Source organism: Eptatretus burgeri, chromosome 11, assembly GCF_056783735.1.
Source record: "Eptatretus burgeri isolate ZD-2024b chromosome 11, Ebu_testis_v1, whole genome shotgun sequence".
NCBI classification, from domain to species: Eukaryota; Metazoa; Chordata; class Myxini; order Myxiniformes; family Myxinidae; genus Eptatretus; species Eptatretus burgeri.
In genome coordinates this window covers 54,018,830-54,037,567 of record NC_140971.1, presented here as the reverse complement: position 1 = coordinate 54,037,567, position 18,738 = coordinate 54,018,830, and the positions used below count along the sequence as shown (strand labels likewise).

General features: G+C 43.7%; 1 protein-coding gene across 2 annotated transcripts in view; it reads left to right on the top strand.

Moving 5' to 3' along the window:
- SLC31A2 (solute carrier family 31 member 2) overlaps positions 1–18,738 on the top strand; it is a 196,703-nt gene that overhangs the window by 102,760 nt on the left and 75,205 nt on the right. Inside the window, exon 2 of one of the 2 annotated variants that reach the window (XM_085846460.1) lies at positions 11,926–12,026. In XM_085846460.1, coding sequence (XP_085702586.1) covers positions 11,993–12,026 — 34 coding nt within the window. In that variant the 5' untranslated portion in view covers positions 11,926–11,992. Of the gene's footprint in view, positions 1–11,925; positions 12,693–18,738 lie in introns of those variants that run through there. The other variant, XM_085846463.1, reaches the window with a different exon arrangement.

Sequence of the window (18,738 nt, the reverse complement as noted above, 5' to 3'; positions counted from 1 at the left end):
TATATATATATATATATATATATATATATATATATATATATATATATATATATATATATATATATATATATATATATATATATATATATATTTATTATGTCTTCCATCATTTTTACCATGCACATGCGAAGCGAAAAGCGGGGTTAAGCAATTGTTTCATATCCATCTGTCCGTCTTATAAGTTTAAGATTGTCAGTTTATGATCGAGGAACAGTTTATTTAAATCATACGTTATTGTGGTGAATTAACGTGAATCAAGGGACATGACGCGGGATCACATGTTGTGCGTCTCGCGTATAAGGGGAGGTCTCTGCGGCACGGGTGGATTGTCCCCGGGGCATTGCTATTGACATCGGCTGTCCACTTGATGCTCGTTAACTGAAGGTGCTCATTGACTGGTGAGAATGGAGATTATATCGAACTCCGTGCTTACGCGGATTAGTCTGCAATGGTTAACTGCACATGTATACGTTTCTGCTTATGTACTCCTAGCTGAACCTGTATTTCCTGGTGTGCCCACAGAAGCGGCTCCAATCAAATGGAATAAAGCCTAAACTCTGAAGGTTCATCTCTCGCTCTCATTTCAATTTATTCCATTTGATTTTCTCGGCTCTCTCAACCAAAGATGGACAAGATCTACAAACCAGAGAGGTTCGACGCAGGGCCCAAACACGACTGACGCAGAAATGAAATGGTCACATTGGTTCTGCTCCTTCTCACACTATCTGACCATCATCGCGGAGGGAGCTGACAAATTTGTGCCGCTCTCGTGAATCATGTCTCGCCCGGCGTGTACAGGCTCTTCTCGGGGTGCGACACTACGAAGCAGCGATTGACGTACTGCAGGCGCTCTCACGTGAAGCCCAAGAGCAACGAGGTATACATACGACATCTTCTCAACACACGCAGAAGCAAGCAGCCGGGGAGACAATCGATCAGTTCCTGCAAGCTCTGAATCAGCTGGGGAAAAGACTGCAGCTTCCGGGCCGTAAGCGCCGAGGAACACCGAAAGGAAGCGACACGGGAGGCATTCATCCAAGGACTCAGATCAGCCCACATACGGCAACGCTTACTAGAGAAAGCGCAACCCACTCTTGACAAGGTAGTCGATCAGGCTCGAGCGATGGATACGGCTCAGCAGCAATCTGAGTCATTTGGGACACCGATGCTGCTCATGAACGCTGCTACGATGGGAACCCAAGGAACCCCACTGGCACAGACACAGCCAGACATGAGGGATGGAGAAACACCCGAGGAGCCGGATACCCAGACCTCGTCAAACTCCTCAGCAACTGCTCCGGTCGGTAAATGCTTCTTTTGTGGGTACAAAAGGCATCCTCGTCAAAAATGTCCAGCCAGAGATGCCACATGCATGAATTGCGACAAGAAAGGGCATTATGCCAGGGTATGTAAATCTACTCTGGGGAGGAATAAACCCACTTCTGCGGCTCTCTACTCGCAAAATAAATTGACTGCAGCCTCCCGGGGAATCTATCCAAGGCTATCATCAACGTGCGAATTAACGGGCATATGGCTGAGGCACTGATTGATACCGGTAGCTCTGAAAGTTTCGTCAACAGCTCGCTAGTGAAGGGCAGGAAATGGGTAATCCACCCGACTGACAATACGGTATGCATGGCCGCCACCTCACTACAATCCCGCGTACGAGGGTACTGCAATGTTGGGTGGACGTAAAAGGGTACACGCATCGGGATGTAAAGGTGCTGGTGCTTCGTGATTTGTGCGCAGACGTAATTCTGGGTCATAATGTCCTCAAGCAGCACACGAGCATCGAAATACCCTTTGGAGGAAGCAAGCCTCGTCTAATTTTAAATGCGCTGACCACCGCGGAGGTGACGTCCCCAGCTGTTCGCTAACTTGTCACCGGTCTGCAAACCGATAGCGATCAAATCGCGGCGATATACCACTGCTGACATGAATTTCATCACTTCAGAAACCAAGCGATTACTGGAGGAGGGAATTATAGAACCGAGCGATTCGCCATGGCGCGCACAGGTGTTAGTAACCAGCAGTCAGAACCATAAGAGACGGATGGTTGTCGATTATTCCCAAACGGTCAATCGCTTCACCCAACTCGACGCCTACCCCCTGCCCGCGCATAGATGAGATGGTCGAACGTGGCCAATTATAAGGTATTCAGTACCATCGACTTGCGAGCGCCTATCATCAAATTCCCATCCGAGAGGAAGACAAACCGTACACTGCATTCCAGGCAGGGCGGCGCCTCTACCAGTTCAGAAGGATACCATTCGGTGTCACGAATGGGTAGCTTGCTTCCAACGGGTTATGGACGACATCATCTCAGATGAAAACCTCGAAGACACTTTTGTTTACGTGGATAATGTCACAGTGTGCGGTAGGGATCAGAGGGAACATGATAGGAATCTGGACAGATTCTTGAGCATTGCTGGAAAATATAATCTGACTCTCAACTACGAGAAATGCGTATTCTCGGCAAGGTCAATTGACCTTCTCGGCTACGATAGCCGGCGGCACAATTAAGCCTGATCCTGAGCGGTGCGCCCGCTCCGTGAGCTTCCACCACCTCAGGACTTGCAGACAATGCGCCGGGTGATCAGGATGTTCGCTTACTATGCAAGATGGATTTCGCAATACTCCGAGAAAATACATCCCCTAGTGCATTGCAAAAACTTTCCACCAGATGCCGCTGTCGTGAAAGCTTTCCACGATCTCAAGGATGATATCAGTAAGTCCGTGGTTTTATCGATCGACAGCTCGGTGCCCTTCATGGTGGAGGCCGGCGCTTCAAATCACGCCATAGCTGCAACACTTAATCAGTCTGGGCGGCCGGTCGCTTTCTTCTGGAGAACTCTCTCTAGAAGGGAGCAGAGACACTCGGCAATAGAGAAGGAGGCGTACGCCATCGTCGAGCGCTGCGTAAATGGAGACATTATTTACTGGGAAACCACACTTCACACTCGTTACGGACCAACGATCCGTGGCTTTCATGTTTGATGGGAAAAATAACGGGAAAATTAAGAATGAAAAAATTATGAGATGGCGGATAGGGCCTAGCCTGCTACAGGTACGACATTGTTTACCGGCCAGGAAGGAAAACCCTGCTGCAGATACCTTCTCCCGGGTCTACAGTTCGGCAACAATCAGTCAGGCTTTGCAAGACCTCCATGTGTCTCTGTGCCACCCAGGGGTAACCAGGATGGCACATTTACGTCATGAACAAAATCTTCCCTATTCTGTTGAAGATATTAAACAAATGAATGCTTCATGCCCTGTTTGTGCTGAACTAAAACCCAGATTCTTTGGCGCGGCATCTGGCAGACTGATCAAGGCTACTTCCCCCTTCGAGAGACTAAACATCGACTTCAAAGGGCCCCTGCCCACCGAGACAGACAACAGATACATATTCACCGTTGTTGATGAATATTCAAGGTTCCCTTTCGCGTTTCCGTGCTCGGATATGACCTCGGGCACTGTCGTAAAATGTCTCTCTGACGTCTTCGCTATGTTTGGGAGACCTTCGTACATACATTCAGACAGAGGGCCGTGTTTCATGTCGGCCGGGCTAAAACAATTCCTATTAGAGCACGGCATAGCAACTAGTCGAACGACGGGTTACAACCCACAGGGAAACGGGCAGGTGGAAAGGTATAATGGAGTTATTTGGAAAGCCATAACTCTGGCGCTGAAATCGAGAGGACTGGGCCCCGAGCGTGGGAGGTTGCTCTTCCTGACGCAATGAATTCCATACGCTCTTTGCTCTGCACGTCCACAAATGCCACTCCTCACGAACGTATGTTTACTCTGTGACGTTATGTTGACAGTCAAACGGTGCCCAACTGGCTGACCCACCCCGGTACAGTGTTCATGAAACGCCCGGTACGACAAAGCAAGTATGAACCGCTGGTGGAGGGGTCGAACTCATTGACACTAATCCAGAGTATGCTCATGTCAGGCTCCCGGATGGCAGGGAGACCACTGTGTCGGTTCGCCATCTGGCTCTCGCCGGTACTCCTCCCGTCGGTACACCACCTCCTGGCTCTCCTCCTTCTGACATTTCCCCCCAGGAACTCCGCCAGGCGACGGGCTGCCGTGTTCCCCGAGAGCGATCGAGGAGTCATCCCGGCACAAGTCGAGGCTCACCAAGAGGATCGGGAGTCTCCCTCAAGTGAAACTGCCGTTTACTCCCGGAGAGGTCGACGAATAAGCCCCCCTCGATGACTCAATCTGTAAAGGGGATTATCGGCATTCTCGCTGCTCATACTCCTATATGCCCATTATATCATATATCGATGCTCATTTCCATGCTCCTACAACTCAAAATAATCACTGCTTGGCATGTATGCTTCTGTAGATCAATTAGTCTCGCGTTGCTTGAAATGTATACTCCTATAGTGCTAAAGCAATCATGGTGTGTAAGATGGGCCCCTAGTTACATTTTAAAGGTGAGGAGAATGTGGTGAATTAACGTGAATCAAGGGACATGACGCGGGATCACATGTTGTGCGTCTCGCGTATAAGGGGAGGTCTCTGCGGCACGGGTGGATTGTCCCCGGGGCATTGCTATTGACATCGGCTGTCCACTTGATGCTCGTTAACTGAAGGTGCTCATTGACTGGTGAGAATGGAGATTATATCGAACTCCGTGCTTACGCGGATTAGTCTGCAATGGTTAACTGCACATGTATACGTTTCTGCTTATGTACTCCTAGCTGAACCTGTATTTCCTGGTGTGCCCACAGAAGCGGCTCCAATCAAATGGAATAAAGCCTAAACTCTGAAGGTTCATCTCTCGCTCTCATTTCAGTTATATTTTGAACACGAATCGGAACATACATAGGAAGACAAGTTTCTCGTTTTACCGTAAGTTGGCTCAGAATTCATCCTGACCGCACATGCGCAGAGAGGGGTGAGATAATTTTTTGAGTCTGTATTCCTGTCTGGCAGTCAAACAAAATTGAAAATCATTCCAAACAGGAAACTTACTGTTTTTAAGGATGTCATAAAGAACACAAGCAGCAGGGACAAACAACTTTAATGTAACGTGTTAGATAAGGTGATGTAATTCTAATAGATACTGCAGAAAATGGTAGTAGAACCCGTAATGGTTTTATTTATACACCTTTAAACCTCCTTAAATGTTTAATTACATTGAATTATATATTTGAACACTGCATAACACAAATCACCATCATTATACTTACAAGAACCTCGAGTTTTGCAGTGATTAGTTCAGTTACAAAGTTTCTTGTACAGCACTTGCCAAGTGGCTTAGCACTCCATTCAAAACCGTTGATAAGGAAAGGCTGGCTTGACAAGTGCTAAGTCTATAGGTTGGACCTTCTCACTCCAAGCAGTCAACATCTATCCAATGGTGGACTCATGATATCATGTCGAACATCACTACTTCCTGAAAGCACACACATCTAACACTCTTCTCTACTCAAAGTTAAGGCTATGACAGTAACCACACGTTCTAATCTAAGCATGCGTTTTGTATTTGTCTAGCGCAGTCCATGGCTTTCAATAACAACTTCTTGTCCGACTTTGATGATTACCTCTCAAGAATTCCACATCAAACAATCCCAACTGTTATCCTGGGTGACTTGAATGATGGTCTGCTCTTCGCCAATGTCCATTCAAAATTGCTGTTTCATGTCCTCAAAAGGATTCTCGCAGATTGTGAAAGTGCACACCACAGACTGGGGCTCTCTGCTGGATCACATCTACGACAACAGTTCAAGCACCAACACCTATGTTGATGGTGTGGATGTCTACTACTCGGATCATGATGCTACCATTGTATCTCTACCTGTGAAAGCTAGCTTGCCTCTGGTGCAATCACTTGTTAATGTTCTTCTGTTAGTCACCCTGAAGGGACTGCACGACTATTGTAACATGTGTTTGTGTGTTTGTGTGTGTGTGTGTGTGTGTGTGTACATCATGTGCATGTGTGTGTGCATATTTTCACTTATAATTTGTGGTGGGGTGTGTGTGTGTGTGTGTGTGTGTGTGTGTGTGTGTGTGTGTGTGTGTGTGTGTGTGTGTGTGTGTGTGTGTGTGTGTGTGTGTGTGTGTGTGTGTGTGTGTGTGTGTGTGTACATCATGTGCATGTGTGTGTGCATATTTTCACTTATAATTTGTGGTGGGGTGTGTGTGTGTGTGTGTGTGTGTGTGTGTGTGTGTGTGTGTGTGTGTGTGTGTGTGTGTGTGTGTGTGTGTGTGTGTGCATATTTTCGCTTATAATTTGTTATTTTGTGGTGTGTGGTTGGGTGTGTCAATGTGTAGTGTATCCTGGTTATAAGTCCAACCCCTCCTCAGTGTGGTAACCAGTATCATTATCTACTGGCTCACGGCCATGGCATGATCATATTAAAGGATTACAATGAACCCAGGCACAGAGTGCTTGCTAATGCCATATGAATGTTCCCTTGAGTGCACACCTTCGGAGAACTTGCAGCACTCCCGGGTAAAGATGAAGTCTCCACAGAGAGCAAAGCAAGACGAGGGCTGAGGGAACTGTGTAGACCATCACACTCTGAGGGGATCATCCCTTCAACTTTTCAGCTATGCTTCCTCTGTCAGGGGTGGAGTGACTGAATTAGGCAGAGAATGACAGGTATGGGTATGGTTGTGCCATTGTTGTTTTCACCCCATGCACGTCAAGCAGAAAGCTCTGTCTCCAAATGGCAGTTTATGATCGAGGAACAACTTCATTTTCAATTGATTGTTATATTTTGAACACGAATCGGAACATGAATCGGAAAGCAAATCTGTAGTTTATCAGTACTATGGATCTGAATTTGTCCTGATTGCAGATGCGTAAAGAGGAGTGAGATCATTATTTTTACTGTCTGCCTGTCTGGCAGTCAAACAAAATTGAACATAATTTCAAACAAGAAACTTACTTTTTTAAGGACGTTATATAGCACACAAACAACAAGTACGAATAACTAATGTAACGTGTAACCTTCATCCCGCAGTAACATCTATGCAACCTGGGGTCTTTCAAAGGAATTTCTCTTTTGGAAAAAAAAATGTTCCAATCATTTCATTGCAATAACATTGTGTACATATTAAATTGAAACCATTTTCAGGAAGTTAAGACTAAAACTAGATTAATCTACTATTAATGTTTTTATTTTTTTTATTTTTTCAGAAGAAAATGTTAAAATAAACATTTTTTTTTGAAAACATGTGTTGGGCTTGGTGTCCTCAAAATCACAGGTTACCTTTTAAGGGTTAAATAAGGTGGTGTAAAATATGACTTCTGAAAAAAAAAACTTTTCTAGAACCTTTAAAATGTTTTGTTTTTTTAATTTCAATATACATACTTGAACATTACATGAGCCTGGTGTTGGCCTCGTGGTTAGGGTGGTGGCTTGGGATCCTCGGGGTCCTAAGTTCCAGCCCCGCTGGCCATTGAATTTAACATCAGGGGGGTTGACTCGGCCTGTCATCCATCCAAAAGGTCGGCGAAATGAGCACCAGTATACTGGTAATTATCCCTGCATGTCGAAGGCAACTAAAGGGTTGGCGTCAGGAAGGGCATCCGGCCGTAAAAACATTGCCACAAGAAAGAGTACCATGATTGGAGCCTGCAAAAAGCTGACCCCTGTCCAGGGAAAAAGGCTTTAAAATGGTGTGATAAAGATACTTGAACACGAGAGCACAAATCACGTTTTTGTCACTTTCAAAACCCTTCCATTTCGTGGTAATTGGACCAAATATTCCGGCATTTTACGTCATCACAACCAATCAAATTTTCTGCTCGTAGACCGCGCCCATGCCCTTGTTTCTCAAGAGAGCATGCCTGCATGGGGTAATGTGTTCTGTGAATTCTCTAGTTATATGTCTGAACTCCTTCAAAAGATTTGGACATTGCAACAAAATAGGTCATGTGGTTCAGTGTGCAAATTTAATGGTTCAGGGCCAACAATCTTATGGACTGTTGTCTCTTGTCTCTCTAAGTCCCTCAAGAGTGCTGCCCATCTTCATCTCATGCTTTCTTCCAGACCCACCCTGTTCTCTACTCTTGCTGACCCCTCCCACCCTACTGCCTTCCTTTTGGCCATTCATGCATTCATATGCAAGGGATTTACCTCCCTATACCCCTTTGTTCCTATCTAAGTCTGTGAACCTGCTGATCGATCTCGTTTAGCACCTCCATGAGCCTACGCCTACATATATAATCTCAGTAAAGTTACAACACAAGAAAGTGAAACTAAAGGTACTATTTTGTTATCAATTTAAATATTCATGAAAAATTGGAAAGTTTTCCGAAATATTGTTATGTTTGTTGAGTAGATGGAGTTATTTCATAGTAAAGATAGGATTGTATAGCATAGCATGGTTCGTGGACGAGTAGGAGACATCTCGATGTAAATTATGTAGGGAAAACCGTTAGCTTAGGATTGTTACGTGTCACCACACAGGGTGGTGCTTTGTTAATTAGGTATGGTTTAAGGCTAGTTTTCCCAGCATGTAAATTTCCCCCCCCCCGTACTTTTCCTATGTTTTTGCATTTACAAAGCTGGAAATAAAAGAACCACGTTTTTACGACAACACCATTAACAACAGAGCCGAACGTTTCCGAGCAGGCAAAGGACCTTCCTGGCTTCATATTGGCAAGCCATGCCCCCCCCCCCGAAGTTGATGATTTGGTGGGGGACATCGGAGAGGGAGAAGGGGCTAGATAGACAAGAGGGCAGTTGGAAGCAAAGCGTGAGGATCTGGTCCCTCTCAGCACAATGAAATAGCAGCATGATTATCGTTGTTCGTTTTGTGTGAATTTGCTTGCGTGCTGGAACGAGATACTGGCCATTGTCTGTTCGGCCGAGTCATGAAGTTGGTATGCTTCGAGGAGAAGGAGAGAAGAAGAGGAGCATGTCTCTTAGCTATAACTTGGCAGTGTCCTGCTGCATGATCAAGGAGAAAGGCAGCACCATTGGGTGTGACTGGGCCTGGTGCTGAGAGAGGAGTGGTGTGGCAATCTCAATCGTGAGAAGAAACTGTGCGGCGGTTTGTGGGCCCTAATGAAGGAAGATCGTCCGCACGAATCACTTCATTTACATGACTGCAGAGAGCGACTTGACGCCATTTTGGTGCGTTTTCCCGTGTGGTGGCTACACGGTTCGACGATTGTGGGGCCCCGAAAGATAATCCCTGGGCACAAGCTGAGTACTGGCATAAAGGGAGGATTTTCTTTTATTTTTTTTGTTATCTTTCACCTTGTCTGTTTTTGTGACTGAGTGGAGACGTTTCAAATTAGGATTTAGTTTTACTTCACTTTTCATGATCGCCCTTTGGTTTATTTTAATTATAACTGGGTGATTTATGTTTATTAAACCATCATTTGTTGAAATTGCATGTGATTGTCCCGTCGTTGTGTGTTCGAGAATAAGCTATTGTGCTTCCGTTCTGGTTAACGCCTCTGGTAAACGCTCTCATTATATAGTCCCCATCCCACGCATGCGATAATCTCCTAGGATTTCAGCTGTTCACCTCCGAGTGAAAACCGTTCAGCTATCCGTCCAGGTTGGTGTTAACCGCCGGGGACACAACAATATTATTGTAAAAAGTACAAAACCAAACATTCGATGTTCAACATGTTCATTCAACCAACATTCTCCATCAGAGGTTCAATTTGGGCACCGATGATGTCATCACTCACAATCGGTCTTCAGAGAGGCTTTCCTTGATATCGTGGTCAAAAAAAATGAATGAACTTTGAGACTATTTATGAATGAAAAGCCTTGAAAAATCCCTTCAAATTTAATATGATTTAATCATGCGAGTCAAAGCGGCATTTGAAAACTTCTTTAACAACAAAATGTAAATGAAAGTAATAATATTTGATATTATATTTCACATGAATATAAGTCAATACATGAGTCACAGACATTAATCTAATAACTACAGGGTATATAATCGATATAAATAATGAGGCTTTAATTTTTTTTAAAAAGGATCACACATTCGATAATCCATATCCTTCCTTCCTTATGTCACCCACTTAACGTGGTGACATGATGAAATGTTTTCCAGTGTTCTCGATTGGACAATGCATTAACGACATCAAGATAATCCACATATGACAGTTTTAATAAGACTGATTTACGAATCAGAGCGAAATTGCAAAATAGCAATGAAATGGATACAGTGAAAGGCAAGGGCTGGCAAGATAACCTCGACGTATGTGCATTCGCCTCTGAGCTGTCTAGGGTGCGAATCTCAACCGACCTGTGATAGAAGAAGTGGCAATATTAAATAAAAACATGCTCCAGAAAAAGTGAGGACATCTTTTTCATGTTGTCCAGTGCATCCATACTACGTACTTCGATAAGGCATGGGATGTGGAGCATGATGTTTGGCAAATATAGAGATAATCATCTTTATCCCGACATTTGTTGAACATCCAAAAGGAGCCATATGTTGGGGGCCCTGATGGGAAGAGAAGGGTTGGACGACCAAGAAAGATCTCGAGAAGGAAATTAAAGGAATGAAGGTCACCGAGAATACAATCGGATCGTGGACCCAATACCTTCAAAAGTTGCGAATGTTCACATGCTTGGATAATAAGCAAGTTCACAATATTTTTGGCTTATTATGAAGTCATTTGTGATTATTTTTTTTCATACATTTGTTGTCCCCATCGCAGTGTGTGCAATGACTTTTGCAAACCATTAAGTGATCGTATTGCATTCACGTTTTTATTGTAATTGGATTTTCACATGTTACATGCATGTTATTGGATTTTCACCAAGTGTGTGTAATAACTTTAGCAATGCTTAAATCATCATATTCCAACCTCTTTTTTTTTAATTTAAAACATCATGTCTTATCTGTATGTCAATGCATAATTAATGAAATTTAAAATTTGACCTCATTTAACCCTTTCGGTCTGGAAAGAGACCTTCAACGTCAGTCAGAGATGGTCTCCACCCACATCCCATGCCATATTAACATCCCATGTTTGGCCTCCTATGCCCTATTCATCTTGCATGGTTATTTGCTGTTGACAGAGATGTGGTGTCCTCTGAACAAAACAAGTTCTTGGCAGGTCTACTATACACTGGCATCCTGGATTTTTGGCCGCAGGGCGATCAATCATTGTGCGCACCGTCCATTGGATGGACGTTAAATTTGGCTTACGGTCCGTCAGCTTTAGTTTATGGACGTCAAACATTCCACGATGTCTTTCGCGAAGAGTAGGCAAGTTATCGTCGGCAGCATGAACAAATTACAAATTCCTACCTGAAACGAAAGAAACTGCATCAGTGGTACAGCCGTGCCTCCCCACCCCATCCCCCCCAGCAAATTATGCTACCCCCAATCACGTGCCACATACTAAAGAATGAGGGGATACATGGGGATTGGGGATTTGTTCCTTTCTTTCTGCTTACATAATGATGGACAGAGTATTGGAAGAATTAAAATGCAGATTGTTATTTAATATTTATTTTACGTTTTTATAAACATGCCAAATTGAGACTGTTTTCACTCTTAATATGAACGATCCCTCGCCTTGGTTGAGATAGCTTGTTGGTTGTCCAGCCCAGCAATGTCTGTTACTTCGCTGGTCGTGCATTTCATTGCCTTCCCCTTGAGTGAGGTTCTGATCGATCTGATCCCCCCCCCCATACTCTCTGGAATGGAGTGTTGAGTGGTGCAATATGTCTTTCCGTTGCTTCCACCCGAGAACCAAAGATCTAGCCCATCGGTTTAATCGATGGTTGAGGACAAACAGATTCCCTGGAATGTCCCTGGATCATTGTTTAAGGCTGATCTCTGAAAGTAGTTAAAGTAATACATTGCTCTGCTGAGAAATAAATCTCATGAAAGCACATACATGTAGTCCCAACACCCCTTTTCACGTTTATATCCATTTGGTGCACTTTTTTTCCTTTCTTTTTCTTCCTACAGCATAATGTTCACTCCTCGGGATGTGAATGATGCGAAGCAGCACTAAACCACATGGCAGGCCCTCACGATGCAAGACTCCTTCATGACATTATTTTCAAGGTGTGAGTTTGATTGAGTGCCATGCATTTGCTGATTTATGTGAAAGCCGTTTGTCTTTTATAGAATTTATAATGTGTCTACAATTTGGGACCAGAATTGAGTCTGTGAAACGATTTGTTATGGCTGTTTCATTGCCTCTGGAAGAATTTGATGTGTAAAACGGCCTTGTTAATAATCACAATATTTATACTGCATTTAGCCTTGTTTTATGAGCAAGCAATATATTTCTAGAAAAGTTTGAGTTTGTCTTTGATCCTATAAAATCTTAATAGGACATTTAGTCCTTTATGTACCGAGCATTTTATTATACAATCGTCGTAATGTGGCTGCAAACTCACAACTTTCTGCCTTTTAATTTTCAATCTGATTTTTAAAATTTGGAAGTCTCTTAACTTTTCTTTCAAACTTCATTTTGTTAAATTGCCATTCTATGACTCGAGGTGACATTCTTTAATTACTACAGATCTTGACTTTGTAACAGTAGAGGATCGGAATTATCACCATCCCTGTTATATCATGTAATGCCTTGGTAGTGCAACCGTATGCCCAGGCTGAGGGACATACACTCCAATTATTGGGGTCTCTAAATGTACTATTTCTAGAACCACTGACATATGATTGAGGGAGATATGGGAATGCCTAAGTCGCATTAAAATTTCATCAATGGTGCATTTTGTCACGTCAGATGGACCACTAACATGGTCCGACTGAGCCAGGTGTCTAAGACCCTTCTCCCCCTCCCCTCACGAATGACTGAAATGGTGTTTACATTTTCTGCCCTGCATTCAATTAATATTCCCCAAGGATCACCAAAATTAAGCCAAAACTGGTGGTGTTTGCATGGGAACACAGGGAAATGAACAAATGCTCCTTATAATTAATAGGTGGCTTATTTAATAAATGTTCTGGGAAAAGGGTAGACAAGATGCGTTTTAAATGCTACAGAGATGGCAGTCGACAGACACAAGCAGGGATCAGGGAACATGCAATCTCATGTACAATGGAAACTAAGGCTGAACCAGCTGATGGTGCAACAATACCGGATGCACACAGTGAAAGGAACATAGGAGGACTTGTGCAGGTTGTGATTGTGGCTGCAGGTTGATGTGTCACAAGGCGAAGTTCAGCTCGGGGCCCAAATAATGGCGTCACAGAGAGATCACAATGAGGCCAGGAGATGAGAAGATGGCAGCCAAGCAGACGGCTGCAGAGAGATTTTCTTCACTTCAAGGTCCAGCTCAAACTGCCATGCGCAGATGTCCACAGCCCTTGTACACTCTGGTGCCTCCTGTCCCGTGATTCTGGGACAGCGTGATGGGTCCCGTGATTGGCCGCCCACTACTTGTGGGTGGGGTCGATCTTTTCAGGCCATCCCACTCTGAAGAAAAATGTTCCACCCCAGATTCCAAGAATCCACAGCCGACCTCACTTCCGCAATGAGAGCGCTATCTGACTTGAGAGCGCAATGAGCTCACCACGATGTTTTACTGTACACTGGCCACACAGTTTGTAATGATGGTTCCTTTTAAGGGAATAGCACTTTCTGTGCCTTTTTTGCCCACAAATCTTCACCTGGCATCGCATGGAGACGTGAGGTTTATTTCACACAATCTTACTCTCTGCTGTTGTAAAGGTTTACAATCACTGCCATCTCAGCACATATTTAACAAGACGACCTGCCTCTGACAAATTTCATGTTCCAAGGGGAATCTAACCTGCATGATAACACTGTCCATGTTAAAGTCATGATGTGATCTATCTATGGATTCACTGCCCCCCCCCCATTTCCACGTAACAATATCATTTACCAAATGCATCCATCAATTGTGACCAAACTCTGTTCAGAGCGTTGGTGCTGCCTAAGTCGTCTCCTGGGCTATTGGGCACAATCTTGGATGGGTCACCACTCTGACGCAGGATACTCGAATGGCTCAATCATCCCGTCAAGCTGCTTCTCATTTTGCCGACCTCGGAAGGATGACAGGCAGAATCAACCCAACCTGGCATTCATTCAACCGTCAAGAGGGATTTAAACTCAGGACCCTGGGATCCCAAGCCCACCACCCAAACCATTAAGCCAAGAACAGGCATATTTATCTCAATATTGATCCTGTTTTGGGTTTTGCATTATTCTTTCACAGAGCAGATATTTTCAAGGAAGGGACTGTTATGAAATGACTTCTGATAAGGTGCTCCAAGAGAAAAAAAACATGTCGTTGACCGTGAAGTGCTTCTGGGCCTTTTAAGCTTGGAGATTAATCAGGTACCAAACAACAGGATCATTTATTAAAATCATTTTTGGGGGGAATGGTCAAACTCCTCAAACTGCAAGAGAAGCTTGAGAATAGCAAGTCCTTACTTCCCTCCAGCAGAGTCATATCTCCATAGATTCTCCAACGAAACGACATGCTTATATATCCCATGATGACATTGAAAACAAATCGATGGAGGGTCTGACCTGACACTTATTGAGGAAGAATTTCCAGCACTGGTAGGTGAGCTATTGGGATGCCTCCAGCATGTCTTTTTGTGAGTGTTGAGAGCGCAATGACTTTTGTATAAGATAATTGAGGTGATTGGTGTGAAGATGTCATGCTAAATTTAGTGGTATATTTATGGTCTTTGTTATCTCGGCAAAGTTTATTATCGGAGAGTGAGGAGTAATAAACTTGTCTGAGTGTTAGTAGTCTGATGGTGCTAGGTCACCAATCATGGACCATTTTAAGCAAATAAACAACTTTAAAACATGGATGTCTGCGAGCTGGAGCACAGGGTCTATCTCAATTCTGGACAATAATTTTTAGAGTTTTTACTGGAGGGATAAAAGCAAATAATTTGACAAGCACTTCCACAAAGGTTTTTCTTTCCTCCAAATCTGACAATCTAATTTACCGTTGTAGCTTTCCTTTCATCGCCATAGTAAATGTAATTTCCTTTCAACATCCCCTGAAAATGCATATTACGTCTCATTCTCAACATGTCTGCTGCACAATAAGTGATTGTTTGGTTTAATGGTTTTCTTTTAAATAAAATTTCAGGGTTTGTGACGTTTGTGAAATCTTTCTTCACAATTTTTCCAACGTGCATGTTTACCATTTCTTTTGGGGTGGGCATATTTAAGGTTGCAGCACTTAGAGCCAGCAGGATAGCTGAGAGATGTGTGCACTTTCTTCTGAGCTGTCTAGCCTGGGTTCGAAACTCAACTCGGCTATAAGCAGTCATCGTGATGTTTCGCATGGAGGGAGAAACAACAGTGTTTGTGTATTGATTGGGTGGACAGCAAACTGGGTCTCCAGTCCGCAGCATCGGACTAAAAGCATGAAAGGTCCCATTGTGTTCCTTGCGAAGAGTAGCCGAGGTATTGTCCGCACATTCAGTACAAGAGCGGTGGCACTTTTAATCCTGTGTTTGAGGCCCAAAGGTTTGAGGATAATTTCTGAATCGGAATTTTGTGCTGATTCAGAAAACCCATTTCTTAGTTGACGCAGCTGCTGACTTTTTGGTGGAAAATGAAATGTGCTTTTGGTTTTATGACAAAAATATAAATAAAGGCATTTTTGATTCAGAGATTTCTCAAAAATACGGCTGCATGTGCATGTGAAGAATTAAAATAAAGGCAATTACATGTTGCACACCCATAGACATAAAAAAAAATACACGTGAATTAAATCAATACAGTGGTTTTGATTTACAGTTTTTTTTGTAAATACAATACAGTTTTATTTGAGATGATTTGGTCTGAAGATGGAGAAAAAAAACTCTAATGATATTGACAATGTTGGCAATAAATCATCGAACAGGTATCTTATTATCAACATTACCTGTCTTTTATCTACGCATAAAGTTGAACAAAATATACGTATGTTCAGGTAAGTAAATATTTGTCATGGGAACATAACTAGTATGGAAAAAAATGATAATAACGTGACCTCTCCACCCATTTTCGCAAAGTTGTACCATTATCTGTGTGTGTGTGTGTGTGTGTGTGTGTGTGTGTGTGTGTGTGTGTGTGTGTGTGTGTGTGTGTGTATGTGTGTGTGTGTTTCTCTCTTGCTCCCCCATCCTCCCCAGAAGAAAACAGGCACATTTAAATAAATTTTACCATGAAGTTATCATGGATAGTGTTTCATTTTGCCAAAGAACTGATATGATAGCCTTGGACATGATTTAGTTTTAATGACTAATTTCCATTGGAAAATATGACTTCCCAGTCCAGATCACTCTCTGACTCATCAGAGGAAGAGTCACCACTGATTCAGGATATTCAATCCTGATATTCAACTGCAAGAGCAGGCATTTGTACTTTGTTCAGGATACCTCCAATCACTCAATTTCTCTTCGCGAAGGTCACAAGTGGGGTCTTTAACATCAACCGACGAATGCCAGCAAACGGGACATCCAGTTTCATGTCCATGCGAGGGAGGATGCACAAATTGATTAATCTCCTTACATGCGAAACACCATGATCGCAGTTTATAGCTGTGTCGAGATTTGAAACTAAGCTAGACAGCTCAGAGGCAAGTCTGTGCACCTCTACGTTATCCTACCAGCCCTTCCTACATGATAACTACTTAAAACTATAAGGGCACTTGGAAGAGCACAGATCTCTGGAAGAACGCATAAAGAAATATGTAAATATATATATATATATATATATATATATATATATATATATATATATATATATATATATATATATATATATATATATATATATATATGTATATGTATATATGTATATGTATATATATATATGTATATGTATATATATATATATATGTATATGTATATATATATATATATGTATATGTATATATATATATATATATGTATATGTATATATATATATATATATATATATGTATATGTATATGTATATATATATGTATATGTATATATATATATATATATATATATATATATATATATATATATATATAGGAGCCTGGTGTTGGCGCAGTGGTTACGGCAGCGGCTTGGGATCCAAAAGGTCCTGAGTTCAAGCCCCGTTGGGCCACTGAATTAATACACCAGGGGGTTGACTCAGCCTGTCATCCTTCCGAGGTCGGCGAAATGAGTACCAGTATACTGGGCCGGTGTATACCCCAGTTAAAATAGGTGTACCATATCCCTGTGTCGTAAGAGGCGACCAGGGTTGCGTCAGGAAGGGCATCCGGCGTAAAACATGTGCCAAATCACTATGCGGATCATACGGATGATCCGCTGTGGCGACCCTTAACGGGAGCAGCCGAAAGAAGAAGAAGAAGAAGATAGATATATATATATATATATATATATATATACATATATATATATATATGTATATATATATATATATATATATATATATATATATATATATATATATATATATATATATATTTATATATATGTAGACTAGTACGGACCCGTAGGGGCGGGCCCGTAGGTGCGTAAACGACGACTGGATTGGGGCATTATTTCAATTAGTTTGGACCAACCGTATCATAAATGGAGATAACTTGGGAAACACCTGGGAAACATACTCAGGTATCCAGCGTCAATTGTGACGTCATATCAAACAAAGAAAAATTGTGATGCCCCCTCTCTCTCGCCCCTCCTCGCTCCCCCCTAGTCTCGCCCCTCCTCTCTCCTCCCTCCTCTCTCGCCCCTCTCTCTCGCCCCCACTCTCACCCCCTCTCTCGCCCTCCTCCCTCCCCTCTCTTGAATTGTGACGCCCCCTCTCTCCCTCCCTCTCTCCCTCCCCTCTCTCCCTCCCCTCTCTCGCCCCCTCTCTCACCCCTCTCTTGCCCCCTCTCCTCCTCTCTCTCCCCTCTCTCTCTCCCCCTCTCTCTCACCCAAGTCTCACCCCCTCCTCTCTACCCCCTCCTCTCTCATCCTCTCTCTCGCCCCCACTCCCACCCCCATCTCACACCCCTCTCACACCCCCTCTCACACGCCCTCTCTCACCCCCTCTCACACCCCCTCTCACACCCCCTCTCACACCCCCTCTCACACCCCTCTCACACCCCCTCTCACACCCCCTCTCACACCCCCCTCTCACACCCCTCTCCCGCCCCCTCTCTTGCCCCCTCTCTTGCCCCCTCTCTCTCCCTCTCTCTCCCCCATCTCTCACCCCTAGTCTCACCCCTCCTCTCTCCCCCTCTCTCACCCCTAGTCTCGCCCCTCTCTCTCGCCCCCACTCCCACACCCCGCTCTCACACCCCCCTCACACCCCTCTCCCGTCCCCCTCTCTCCCCCCTCTCTCTCGTTCCCACTCCCACCCCCTCTCTCTCCCCCTCTCTTGCCCCCCTCTCTCCCCCTAGTCTCGCCCTTCCTCTCTCCCCCCTCCTCTCTCGCCCCTCTCTCTCGCCCCCACTCTCATCCTCCCCTCTCCCGTCCCCTCTCTCGCAGAAATTGGTCGACAGATAATGGCCGTAACTTGGGAACCGCTCGTCCGATTAATATCAAACCTTAAAAAGGCACATTCACGGGTCCCCAGCAATATTCCTGGCAATTTTCAATCAGATCGGACCATGAATCATGCAAAAAAAAAACAAAAAAAAAAACCCATTGTGACGTCATTCGTGATGTCATAGCACCGTGTCTTGTCATTGGTCGACAGATAAATGGCCGTAACTTGGGAACTGCTTATCCAATTAATACCAAACCTTAAAAAGGCACATCCGTGGGTCCCCAGCAATATTCCTGGCAAGTTTCAATCAGATCGGACCG